Source organism: Coregonus lavaretus (assembly GCF_964263955.1).
Source record: "Coregonus lavaretus genome assembly, chromosome: 8".
Taxonomy (NCBI): Eukaryota; Metazoa; Chordata; class Actinopteri; order Salmoniformes; family Salmonidae; genus Coregonus; species Coregonus lavaretus.
The window spans coordinates 49330039-49343139 of NC_139995.1; the positions used below are offsets into that span (position 1 = coordinate 49330039).

Genomic DNA, 13101 nt, shown 5'->3' on the forward strand with positions numbered 1-13101 from the left:
TGGGGGCGGAGGAGTCTCTTTTATCTCATTGTCCTGGAGTGGACCAGCTACCACCGGCCTGAGTAGAGACACATGGAACGTATACTGGACCCTCACTGCGGTGGAGATCGGCGCTCGCCTTCTGCCTACGGATAGCCCGCTGCAGATGTACGTGTGCAGCGTTCCACGTCTCCTCCGAGCGCCGAAACCACTCATCCACCGCAGGAGCCTCGATCTGGCTCTGATGCCATGGTGCCAGAACCGGCTGATACCCTAACACACACTAGAAAGGGGTCAGGTTAGTAGAGGAGTGGCGAAGAGAGTTCTGGGCCATCTCTGCCCAGGGGATATACCCCGACCACTCCTCCTGCCGGCCCTGGCAATACGATCTCAGAAACCTACCCACATCCTGGTTCACTCTCTCCACCTGCCCATTACTCTCAGGGTGGAAACCCGAGGTAAGGCTAACCGAGACCCCCAAGCGTTCCATGAACGCCCTCCAGACTCTAGAGGTGAATTGGGGACCCCGATCAGACACTATATCCTCGGGAACCCCGTAGTGCCGGAAGACGTAGGTAAACAAAGCCTCAGCGGTCTGTAGGGCAGTAGGGAGACCCGGCATTGGGATGAGACGACAGGCCTTAGAGAACCGATCCACAACGACCAGAATAGTGGTATTCCCCTGAGAGGGGGGAAGGTCCGTGACAAAGTCTACCGAGAGGTGAGACCACGGCCGTTGTGGAACGGGCAGGGGTTGTAACTTCCCCCTGGGAAGGTGTCTAGGCGCCTTACACTGGGCGCACACCGAGCAGGAGGAGACATAAACCCTCACGTCCCTAGCCAATGTTGGCCACCAGTACTTAACACTAAGGCAGTGCACTGTCCGGCCAATACCTGGATGTCCAGAGGAGGGTGACGTATGAGCCCAATAGATGAGACGATCACGGATCTCGAGCGGAACGTACGTCCGCCCCACTGGACACTCTGGAGGAGTAGGGTCGGTGCGTAATGCCCGCTCGATTTCCGCATCGACCTCCCACACCACCGGTGCCACCAGACAAGACTCCGGCAGTATGGGAGTGGGCTCAATGGACCTCTCCTCTGTGTCATACCGCCGGGACAGGGCGTCTGCCTTACCGTTCTGGGACCCTGGGATGTAAGTTATCTTAAAAACGAACCGGGTCAGAAACATGTTCCACCTAGCCTGACGAGGGTTCAATCTCCTAGCTGCCCGGATGTACTCCAGGTTACGATGGTCAGTCAGAATGAGAAAAGGGTGTTGAGCCCCCTCAAGCCAATGCCTCCACACCTTTAGGGCTTGAACCACGGCTAGCAGCTCCCTGTCCCCTACGTCATAATTTCGTTCCGCCGGGCTGAGCTTCTTAGAATAAAAAGCGCAGGGACGGAGCTTAGGAGGCGTGCCTGAGCGTTGCGACAATACTGCCCCAATACCGGCCTCTGACGCGTCCACTTCCACCTGGAACGCTAAAGCGGGGTCCGGATGCGCCAGCACCGGAGCCGAAGTGAACAGGTCCTTCAGTTTACCAAACGCCCTGTCCGCCTCAGCCGACCACTGCAAACGCACCGGGCCCCCCTTCAGCAGGGAAGTGATGGGAGCTGCTACCTGTCCAAAACCCCGGATAAACCTCCGGTAGTAATTGGCAAAACCCAAAAACCGCTGCACCTCTTTAACAGTGGTTGGAGTCTGCCAATTACGCACGGCTGACACACGGTCAATCTCCATCTTCACCCCTGACGCGGACAACCGATGACCCAAGAAGGAGATGGACTCCTGGAAAAACAGACATTTCTCTGCCTTGACATACAAGTCATGCTCCAACAGCCTACCCAACACTCGGCGCACCAGTGCTACATGCTCGGCTCGTGTAGAAGAGTACACTAGGATGTCGTCAATGTACACTACCACACCCTGCCCATGCAGGTCCCGGAAGATCTTGTCCACAAAGGATTGGAAGACTGAAGGAGCATTCATTAACCCGTATGGCATGACGAGATACTCATAATGACCTGAGGTGGTACTAAATGCTGTCTTCCATTCATCTCCCTCCCTAATGCGCACCAAGTTGTAGGCGCTCCTGAGATCCAGTTTTGTGAAGAAACGCGCTCCGCGTAATGATTCAGTCATACTCGCAATCAGAGGAAGAGGATAACTGTATTTAACAGTGATCTGATTGAGACTACGGTAATCAATACACGGGCGCAACCCTCCATCCTTCTTCTTCACAAAAAAGAAACTCGAGGACGCAGGGGAAGTGGAAGACCGTATGTATCCTTGTCTCAGGGACTCGGCTATGTATGTCTCCATAGCCGCCGTCTCCTCTTGAGACAGAGGATACACATGGCTCCGTGGAAGAGCCGCACCTGCCTGGAGGTTTATCGCACAATCTCCCCGTCTATGAGGTGGCAATCGCGTCACCCTAGTCTTGCTGAACACGAGTGCCAAATCCTCATACTCGGGGGGAATGTGGATTGCGGGCACTTGGTTCGGACTCTCCACCGTGGTCGCCCCGACGGAAACACCTAAACATCGCCCGACACACTGGACAGACCACTCCTTGAGAGCCCCCTGTTGCCACGAAATGGTGGGGTCATGGGCGATTAACCAAGGAAGCCCCAGCACCACGGGATACGCAGGAGAGTCGATCAGGTACAATTGAATGATCTCCTCATGACCCCCCTGCGTCTTCATCTTTAGTGGCGCTGTGACCTCCCTAATCAACCCAGATCCCAACGGACGGCTATCTAGGGCATGAACAGGGAAGGGTGCATCAACGGGCAGGAGGGGAATCCCTAACTTACCACAAAATGTACTATCAATGAAATTCCCAGGTGCGCGACCTGTTGCCTCGAATCCCTGGAGACCCTCCCCAGCACCTAGCCGCAGTGTGTCCTCCACGGCCACAGTTGGTGCAGGGGACGGCCCCCCTCGGGCTCTCCCTCCTCCTCTCTCTAGCGCCAGCACCCCCGAGCTCCATAGGGCTCGGCTCGGAGGTGCTGGGAGATGGAATGGACGGCCCCAACTCTGGACGTCCGCGGGTGGCCAGCAGGGTATCCAGACGGATGGACATGTCCACCAACTGGTCGAATGTTAGATTGGTGTTCCTGCAGGCCAACTCTCGTCGAACGTCCTCACGTAGCCTGCACCGATAGTGATCGATGAGGGCCCTCTCATTCCACCCCGCATCCGCCGCTAGAGTCCGGAAGTCCAGGGCGAACTCCTGTGCGCTCCTCTTCCCCTGTCAAAGGTGGAACAGACACTCCCCCGCCGCTTTACCCTCAGGGGGATGATCGAAAACAGCCCTGAAGCGGCGGGAGAACTCCGCGTAGCTGATGGTGGGGCCGTCTATTCCCCTCCATTCGGCATTGGCCCACTCCAACGCCTTGCCGGAGAGACAGGAGATGAGGGCGGAAACGCTCTCGTATCCCGAGGGCGCCGGGTGTATGGTTGCCAGGTAGAGTTCCACTTGAAGGAGGAACCCCTGACACCCGGCTGCGGTGCCATCATATGCCCTCGGGAGCGAGAGCCGAATCCCACTGGACTCCGGAGCTGGGATGGTGGGGCTGGCCGATGGTGGTGGTAAGGTAGGAGGAGGTGTGGGCATGCCTCCTCTCTCCCATCGGCGCAGGGTGTTCATAACTTCTTGAATGGCGGATCCGAGTTGCTGGATCCTGGCGTCCTGGCAGCTGACCCGATCCTCCAGCGACTCGGTCCCCGCCGCTGCTCCTGCTGACTCCATAGTAATGGTATGTTATTCTGTCACGGTATAATAGTGGATGCGGTGGTGAAGTCAGGCGCAGGACACAGAGGATAAGTCAAAACGACTTTACTGAGACTCATGAAACAAGATACAAAAATAAATGGCCTCGAACACACAGGAGGCGAACGACTACGCGCAATGCGTAAAAATACACTACCACACAAAATACCGAACCTGGACAAACGACAGGCGGACAATAACACACAACTGCAAACAAAACCAAAGGGAAACTTATAGGTGACATAATCAATACAGAAGACGAAACAGGTGCACCAACTTAGACAAGACCAAACAAACATCGAGAACATCAAGCGGTAGTAGCTAGTACTCCGGGGACGACGAACGCCGAAGCCTGCCCGAGCAAGGAGGAGGAGCAGCCTCGGTGGTATTCGTGACAGCCACATAAAAAGATGAGAGAGGCCTGTAATTTTCATCATAGGTACACGTCAACTATGACAGACAAATTGAGGGAAAAAAATCCAGAAAATCACATTGTAGGATTTTTTATGAATTTATTTGCAAATTATGGTGAAAAATAAGTATTTGGTCACCTACAAACAAGCAAGATTTCTGGCTCTCACAGACCTGTAACTTCTTCTTTAAGAGGCTCCTCTGTCCTCCACTCGTTACCTGTATTAATGGCACCTGTTTGAACTTGTTATCAGTATAAAAGACACCTGTCCACAACCTGAAACAGTCACACTCCAAACTCCACTATGGCCAAGACCAAAGAGCTGTCAAAGGACACCAGAAACAGAATTGTAGACCTGCACCAGGCTGGGAAGACTGAATCTGCAATAGGTAAGCAGCTTGGTTTGAAGAAATCAACTGTGGGAGCAATTATTAGGAAATGGAAGACATACAAGACCACTGATAATCTCCCTCGATCTGGGGCTCCACGCAAGATCTCACCCCGTGGGGTCAAAATGATCACAAGAACGGTGAGCAAAAATCCCAGAACCACACGGGGGGACCTAGTGAATGACCTGCAGAGAGCTGGGACCAAAGTAACAAAGCCTACCATCAGTAACACACTACGCCGCCAGGGACTCAAATCCTGCAGTGCCAGACGTGTCCCCCTGCTTAAGCCAGTGCATGTCCAGGCCCGTCTGAAGTTTGCTAGAGTGCATTTGGATGATCCAGAAGAGGATTGGGAGAATGTCATATGGTCAGATGAAACCAAAATAGAACTTTTTGGTAAAAACTCAACTCGTCGTGTTTGGAGGACAAAGAATGCTGAGTTGCATCCAAAGAACACCATACCTACTGTGAAGCATGGGGGTGGAAACATCATGCTTTGGGGCTGTTTTTCTGCAAAGGGACCAGGACGACTGATCCGTGTAAAGGTAAGAATGAATGGGGCCATGTATCGTGAGATTTTGAGTGAAAACCTCCTTCCATCAGCAAGGGCATTGAAGATGAAACGTGGCTGGGTCTTTCAGCATGACAATGATCCCAAACACACTGCCCGGGCAACGAAAGAGTGGCTTCGTAAGAAGCATTTCAAGGTCCTAGAGTGGCCTAGCCAGTCTCCAGATCTCAACCCCATAGAAAATCTTTGGAGGGAGTTGAAAGTCTGTTTTGCCCAGCGACAGCCCCAAAACATCACTGCTCTAGAGGAGATCTGCATGGAGGAATGGGCCAAAATACCAGCAACAGTGTGTGAAAACCTTGTGAAGACTTACAGAAAACGTTTGACCTGTGTCATTGCCAACAAAGGGTATATAACAAAGTATTGAGAAACTTTTGTTATTAACCAAATACTTATTTTCCACCATCATTTGCAAATAAATTCATAAAAAATCCTACAATGTGATTTTCTGGAGAAAAAAAATCTCATTTTGTCTGTCATAGTTGACGTGTACCTATGATGAAAATTACAGGCCTCTCATCTTTTTAAGTGGGAGAACTTGCACAATTGGTGGCTGACTAAATACTTTTTTCCCTCACTGTAATAAAGCTCAGGAAATAAAAAAAAGCATTTTATTTACAAAACTACCTCCATACTTCCATTCATTATTTAAACCAGTACCGGGTTACCTTCAGACAGTCCTGTGACACTTGTGGCCGTGAGAGTCTCATCTTTCCATAGAGTGGTCATATTAATTTGTAGGCCAAACCATTCGGATGCCACAGCCGATGTCTCATGATCTGACAAACACTGCTAGGCACCTTCCACCACAGATTCGGAAGGCCAACATAGGCGGATGTGGTGGATTGAGATGCAGCCCATGCAAAAATATATCTCTAGGGCCTCCCTAGTGGGGCAGCGGTCTAAGGCACTGCATCGCCTATGTTGGCCTTCCGAATCTGTGGTGGAAGGTGCCTAGCAGTGTTTGTCAGATCATGAGACATCGGCTGTGGCATCCGAATGGTTTGGCCTACAAATTAATATGACCACTCTATGGAAAGATGAGTGCTAGAGGCGTCACTACAGACCCGGGTTCGATCCTGGGCTGTATCACAACTGGCCTTGATCGGGAGTCCAATAATTGGCCCAGTGTCATCCGGGTTAGGGGACGGTTTGGCCAGGGGGGCTTTACTTGGCTCATCGCGCTTTAGCGACTCCTTGTGGAGGGCCGGACGCTTGCAGGCTGACCTCAGTCTGGCTTCCAGTTTAAGCGGGAGGGTGTTAAGAAGCGCGGTTTGGCGGGTCATGTTTTGGAGCCCGTTGGGGAATTGCAGTGATGAGACAAGATCAAAATTGGGGAGAAAAAGGGGGGTAAAATACAACAACAAACATAGATATATATTTATATAGTTTAAATTGATGGATTTTGATGGTGATGTTTTTATTATGTTGCTAAAATTGACGTATGGGTGCGTCAATAAACTCTTATTAATAATATAAATAAAAATTAATATAAGTTTAATGGAGTTTAATTATCAGAAATTCCAGAATGCTCAACATTGAAGTTTGATTAAAAAAGGTAAGCTAGATGGTGCCAGAGAGGCATGTGAAGTACACAACATTCAGAAAGAAGGCAAACATTTCACACACTAGAGACAGTGATTTTAGATCTCAAATGTATTTAATTAGATCTTTTTGATTTGTCACAAATTATGTAGATTGTTGAAAACACATTATATCCTTCTAATGGTAATGAAAAGCAAAACCAAGTTTAGAAGAAAACTAGTAACAGGAAACCTCTCTAAAATGTACACCTCTGACAAACATGTATGTCCTTTAGAGTTATGTGAGTGAAGCTTGACTACAGTTCCTTCTACTTCAGTACACTATGAAAGAGACAGGTCATTTGTTAGCAACACCACAGGAGGTTGGTGGCACCTTAATTGGGGAGGACGGGCTCATAGTAATGTAATGGTATGGAACTCATCAAACACATGGTTTCGATTTGTTTGATACCATTCAATTCACTCCATTCCAGCCATTATTATGAGCTGTCCTCCCCTCAGCAGCATCCTGTGGCACATGATGTAATCGCTTTCATAGCATACATAAATCACCTTAAAGGAATGTGAAGGCATCACTTGTTCATAGCACCACAATGGTTTTCTCCATTCAGCTGCCAAATCAGCAAGTGCCCAAAGTTCATTGATTATGACCATGGCACTGCCGTCTATGAGTATGACGCTAGAACAATATGCCCAACTACCACTGATACATTTAGATGCAACCTACAAGCTGACAAAGGTACAGAGAGGATCCTTAGCAAGCTTTCTTTATGGTTGGTTTACGCTTTCCCACATTCTATTTTAATTTTTCTATTCCTTAAACATCAGTGCAGAAGGATATACATTTTGGCCTTGTGAGGAACTGGCACTTGTACATTATTGGTGTCCTGTCAATTATGGTGAAGAGTACAGGGGAGAACAGCTATTGCTCCTGAAATAACACAGTGATACTTTCATTGTTTTCCAGTGAATCTACCAAGGCAGTATAATTCAACTTCCCTATTCACATTTTTTCTGTCTTGGGAGGGATTGAAAACTAAACGTAAATACAGGTCACCGACTGTAAATCATCAGGTTCACTAGATGTTCCCCCCGTCACTTTACGTTAATAGGGATATAGCTGTGTATGTCTAACAGTACTGCATAGCACCGTGGATTGGTACGGGTCTGGTTTGGGAGGAGAGTTGAAGGTCTCTAGAAACGTCTGCTGGAGCTGGTGGATGTCACGGACTTGGTGATTGTGGCACCACCACCGCTGCCGTAGCTGCTGCTGCCACCGCCGTAGCTGCTGCCGCCGCCGAAGCTGCTGCTGCCGCCGAAGCTGCTGCTGCCGCCGCCATAGCCGAATCCACCTGAGCCTGCGCTGGAGTAGTCTGGGTACAGAGAGAGAGTGGGATCTGTTTAATCTGCTGTAAAGCTAGAGGACATTCTGGTTTCATTGATGCATGTCAAGCTCGGTGTGTATTACTTAAAATAACGGAAAAGGTTCTAAAGCTGAAGTGTGAAGAGCAGACCTATGTCTTACATGGTGACACAATGAGAAATGAAATCAAAATTGTACTTACTGCCGCCAGAGCTCTGCTGCACGTGGATTGTTGCAGATGCACCACCCGAGGATATTCTGTGAACAGATAAGAGCAGTGTTAAAGAAGTTTGGATAGAAAGTTGAAAAATATGCTAAGTAGCATTGCTAACATGCTAAGCTAAGAGGCTAACATCTCAACTATCCAGCTTCCACTTTCACTCACCTGCTCTCCTCTCCCTCCAGCAGCTTCCTGTAAGTGGCGATCTCAATGTCCAGGGCCAGCTTGACGTTCATCAACTCCTGGTACTCGCGCACCTGGCGGGCCATGTCCTGCTTGGCTCTCTGGAGAGCATCCTCCAAGTCCCTGATTCGGAGCTTGGCGTCCTTCACTGCCAGCTCACCGCGCTCCTCTGCCTCAGCGATCTGAGCCTCAAGGCTGGCCCGCTGTGTTAAGAGAACATTTATTCATTTATTGTAAGCAAACCGCTCATTAGCATTAGCCTTTATCCACTGTTTAAGCAATGTTTAGCGGCTAATGGTAATATGCTAGTGTTATGAACGATCTTGCTTGGACATCAGGCATTTATGGTCAATCCTCTCAAAGGAGGTTCTGTAATGAGATGGCACCCTCACCTGTCCCTTGATGGACTCAATCTCGTTCTGGAGACGAGCGATCATGCGGTTCAGCTCAGCGATCTCAGTCTTGGTTGAGCGGAGGTCCTCACCATACTGTCCAGCAGAGCTCTGCATCTCTTCATACTGAGAAAAGACAGGAGGAAATATAAGAGAATGAAAAGGAGGGCGGTAAAGATTGAGGAAGGTTGCTTATTTTACATGAACGTGTTCTGGTAAACTATGTTCATGTCTTTTGATCTTGCTCTTGAAACCTGGACTTGGCTTACCTTCTGCTTGTACCAGGTCTCGGCCTCAGCTCTGCTGCGGTTAGCGATGTCCTCGTACTGGGCGCGCACTTCAGCGACAATGGAGTCCATGTCCAGGTTACGGCTGTTGTCCATCTCCACCACCACAGAGGTGTCCTTGATCTGGCCCTGCAGCTCACGCAGCTCCTGAAGAACCAAGAGAGGATGAAAAGAAACCTTTAGATTTCAGCCCACATCTAATTCACTGACTGACACTCATGCTATCATGATGTAGTGTTGAAGCTCTCTCCAAGATTCAGATATTGAAGATCTACAGTATGTGCTGTATGGTAAATTTGAAAAGTTTATGAATGGTTCGTACCGCGTCGTAGACGGCCCTTAGGAAGTTGATCTCATCCTGAAGAGCGTCAACCTTGGCCTCCAGCTCCACCTTGTTCATGTAAGCACCATCAACATCCTGGAGAGGAAGAGAGAGGAGTTCATGGATGATGTAATACCTGTGACATGAGTTATGGCGAGACATGTTATACCCTACACACCTTCTTCAGCAGGACAAACTCGTTCTCTACTGAGGCGCGCTTGTTGATTTCATCTTCATACCTGATGACAAAACGAAGGGCAGTATTTAATGCAAAGTCATCAGTCTGGGTTGCTTCTTACACTGAGGTTAAACATAAGCTATTGCTTATACTAATACAGCTAGTTGTCGACTTTTCATGCACATCCGACATATCAACACTTACTTGTTCTTGAAGTCCTCAACCAGACCCTGCATGTTCTTCAGCTCTCCATCCAGCTTCATCTTCTCATTGCCCAGGCCGTCCAGCTGTCTGCGCAGGTTGGAGATGTAGGCCTCGAACATGGCGTCGATGTTGGAGCGGGTGGTGGTCTGGTCCTGCAGGAGGCTCCACTTGGTTTCCAGCATCTTGTTCTGCTGCTCCAGGAAACGCACCTGCAGGGACAAAAGGGAGTGAGTGAGTGAGTGAGTGAGTGAGTGAGTGAGTGAGTGAGTGAGTGAGTGAGTGAGTGAGTGAGTGAGTGAGTGAGTGAGTGAGTGAGTGAGTGAGTGAGTGAGTGAGTGAATAAATGGATGAATGTGGTCATTAATTAATGATGATGGATGATGGATGGATCCATGAATAAGGCTTCATAGACTCTACTTTACGATTGAATTGTCAGTCTTTCTCCTGAGTAGACTTCTGTAGATGTTTTAAAAAGAAGTGGAAAGAAGGGCGCTCCAAGGGTCTGGCAAAAACATAACTTCTCCTAGGTCAACCGTATAGCAGATTGCAGTAAAATCCACATATGTACCTGCATTGCTGTGTAGATAGCATCACAGGTTTGGGCTTGAACAGCCACACCCTGTCCAAGACTTTCTCGATATAAGTGATGATGACATATGATAATCTACGGGTAAACACAGAGTCTGAGAAGCCTACATCCTGGGAGGTAAAATGAAACTTAATCCCATCGATAATCTGCCCTGAGATGTGTAGCTCTCATTGTTCACCCTCAAAACAAAACAAGGCCAGCGAGACAGTGTTTATTGGCATGCCAAAGCATATCCAAACTTTCCCTGACAAGGAGTGGCTCACTGTCTGTGTATGTTGGTTTAACCCTACCTCACTGTGAGTGTTTTCCCTATCTCTCATAGCTATGAGTCATCTCTTTCGCTCTGTTTCACTCTGAAGGCCACTCATTCATTCCAGACTATGTGGGCACTCTGTCCACACGACCACACCCCACAGGCATGCGATGGGGTGAGTCATAGAGGGAGAGACAGTCCCCACCCTTGTTTAGATAGCAGCCGAAGAGGCTGCTACAGTCACAGGACCTGACAAGGCTTCAGGCTATCTTTATTGTATCATTTTTTACTCCTGGGTGTGGTCCTTTTACAACTTTTGTGAAAGCTAAACACAAAGGGGCACAATGAGAAACAGCCTCTGCACAGTTTTTACGCTTTTTCTAATCCCAAAGGTCGTAATTCATTGACGGATTCAGCAGTAGAGATAAGATTTACAGCTCCCTTGTCTTACTATCTTTTTCTTTCTTATGCCAGAGTGTAAGATTCCTGAGGTCACAATGGGAGTTGTGACATATGTGACATAAGGGCTTTGTCAGCAGAAAAATAAACATGCCTGCATTTGGAGAGCAGCTTTCGCCAACTCTATACAGCCAAGAAATGCTATTCTGTTATATTAGCATGCTAATATGGGAGGTGAGAGCAAACGCTAACTTGTATTTGTCGTCTTTCTGGTTTACTCTATTGATTGTGATCATTGCACGGTAATACAAACTTCAAGTATCTCATCGTGTCCCGGTAGTCAATGTCAAATATCTATTTGGTTACATGACAACAGTCTGACATGGAAGCCTGCAGATGGTATAGCACTAGAAGGGAGAAGCTCTATGATAGCATTCTGAACACAGGCTTTAAACTCACTTTGTTTAAGAATAATTTCAGTGCACTATAAAGTCAAAAGAACAGTGTACAGGCACTTATTTTGCGCACTACACAGTAAGGTAGCGTGCAGTTGATATCGATGTGAATGCTTAGCGTTTGAAGTGCAGGCGAGGTGAAGACACACAGGTTAACAGGAAGGAACTGACCTTATCGATGAAGGAAGCGAAGCGGTTGTTCAGTGTCTTGATCTGCTCCTTCTCATTGGTGCGGACCACCTGGATGTTGGGGTCAATCGCCAGGTTCAGGGGGGCCAGCAGGCTCTGGTTGCTTGTGACAGCTGTGATGGTGGCGCCATGGAATCCGCCGCCCATACCACCGCCATAGCCAGCGCCGAGACCACCACCGTAGCCACCTGCGCTGCTGCTGTAGTTGAAGCTGCTGCCTCCGCCCATGCCCATGCCACCACCGAACCCGGCGCCAGAACGGCGGACAGACCCGCTGCTCATCCGGGTGGATCCGGGGGCAGCCAAGGACTGGCTGGTGAAACTCTTGCGAATGGTTGTGCTGCCCCCCATGCCGCCGCCCATGCTGCTGCCGCCACTGCTGTAGCTTGTCCTGCTGAAGCTCATGGTTAAAACTTAGGGTGGTGTTGACTCTGCTTTACAAGCCTGAATTCTCAAAAGAGAGAGCGACGGAATAAGGATGAGGAGGCTTCAAAAGGAGAGTCAAGTTCCTCAAGTGACGAACTGGCTGACACCTCACTGGTTTTATCCTGCTCTAGAGTCAAGGGGAGGAGCTTTCACCTGAAACAGGGCGACCCACTTTTACCTTCACTCTCACTGTCTTTCCGCCTCGCTGCCTACTCCTCCTCCCTCTCCCTTGATTCCCTGAGGCTGTGGCTGGCAGGAGTGGCCCATCCTGTCAGACTGGTAGGGAAGGATTGAGTGGATGTAAGCCCTGACACACCCTGCTTCTGGTCAAAGGGGAGAGAGAGAGTTGTGGGGGGATTGGAGAGGTGAGAATGAGAGTAGACGAGGAGTTGGGGCCTTTTACAAGAAGTCTCTTAGAGAGACGGAATGTGCTCTAGCTTTCTGTCACAGAGCTACGAGAAAGTGAATGAAGTACAATGCAGTACAAATGCAGTGCAAATGCAGTACAAATGCAGTACAAACTTGGAGATACTTTATTGTAGTGTCACTATGTCTTCATTATGTATGGTAGACATCTTTATGTGTTTACAGAACTTAAATACTGTATAGACATAACACACCCAAATGCGCGCGCACACACACACACACACACACACACAAACAGGTACAACAGGGGGAGCAAGAAAGGCTTGCAGAGGCTGGCACACAAGGATTTGCTTCGGGCATATGCAAATAATAAAGTGTGCACATGTCTACAGGGTTGTCAAGTTCAAACTCCGGGAGGACAGTCTTACATATGAATGAATTATGTAACTTCAGTTCACCACACCCAGTGGATGATTTCATAGACAGACGAGTTGATGCCTTTTTAACCTACAGTATTGACATTTCAATAGAAAGAAAGAAAGATCAAGTCATGCAAAAACATCTGACAGGGTGTGGTTTCTGTCCATTGTGGCGATCCTGT

At 48.8% G+C, this 13101-nt stretch overlaps 1 protein-coding gene across 2 annotated transcripts; it reads right to left on the minus strand.

The window, feature by feature from the left end:
* Nucleotides 1–6623: 6623 nt before the first annotated feature.
* Nucleotides 6624–12381, minus strand: LOC311134180 (keratin, type II cytoskeletal cochleal-like). Of its 2 annotated transcripts, XR_014613654.1 has the most exons (10): nt 11691–12224; nt 9824–10032; nt 9620–9680; nt 9442–9537; nt 9102–9266; nt 8833–8958; nt 8423–8643; nt 8240–8295; nt 7538–8047; nt 6776–7066 (listed from the first exon to the last, which is right to left on the minus strand). XR_014613654.1 is itself a non-coding variant. In XM_084167793.1 (9 exons), exons 1-9 carry the CDS (start codon nt 12111–12113, stop codon nt 7869–7871), a joined length of 1536 nt encoding a protein of 511 aa, XP_084023919.1. In that variant the 5' UTR covers nt 12114–12381; the 3' UTR covers nt 6624–7868. The 2 variants fall into 2 exon arrangements, 1 of the variants encoding a protein (XP_084023919.1); XM_084167793.1 differs by having other exon boundaries at nt 6624–8047; nt 11691–12381.
* Between the last annotated feature and the right edge of the window lie 720 nt (nt 12382–13101).

Bases quoted from the DNA above. Each gene is read 5' to 3' on its own strand.
- LOC311134180 (XM_084167793.1), bottom strand. From the start codon at position 12,113: ATGAGCTTCAGCAGGACAAGCTACAGCAGTGGCGGCAGCAGCATGGGC. The intron at 9,538-9,619 runs GTGTGTAGGGTA...CTTCCTCTCCAG, and splicing joins AGTTTGTCCTGCTGAAGAAG to GATGTTGATGGTGCTTACAT. The intron at 8,296-8,422 runs GTGAGTGAAAGT...ATCTGTTCACAG, and splicing joins CTGGAGGGAGAGGAGAGCAG to AATATCCTCGGGTGGTGCAT.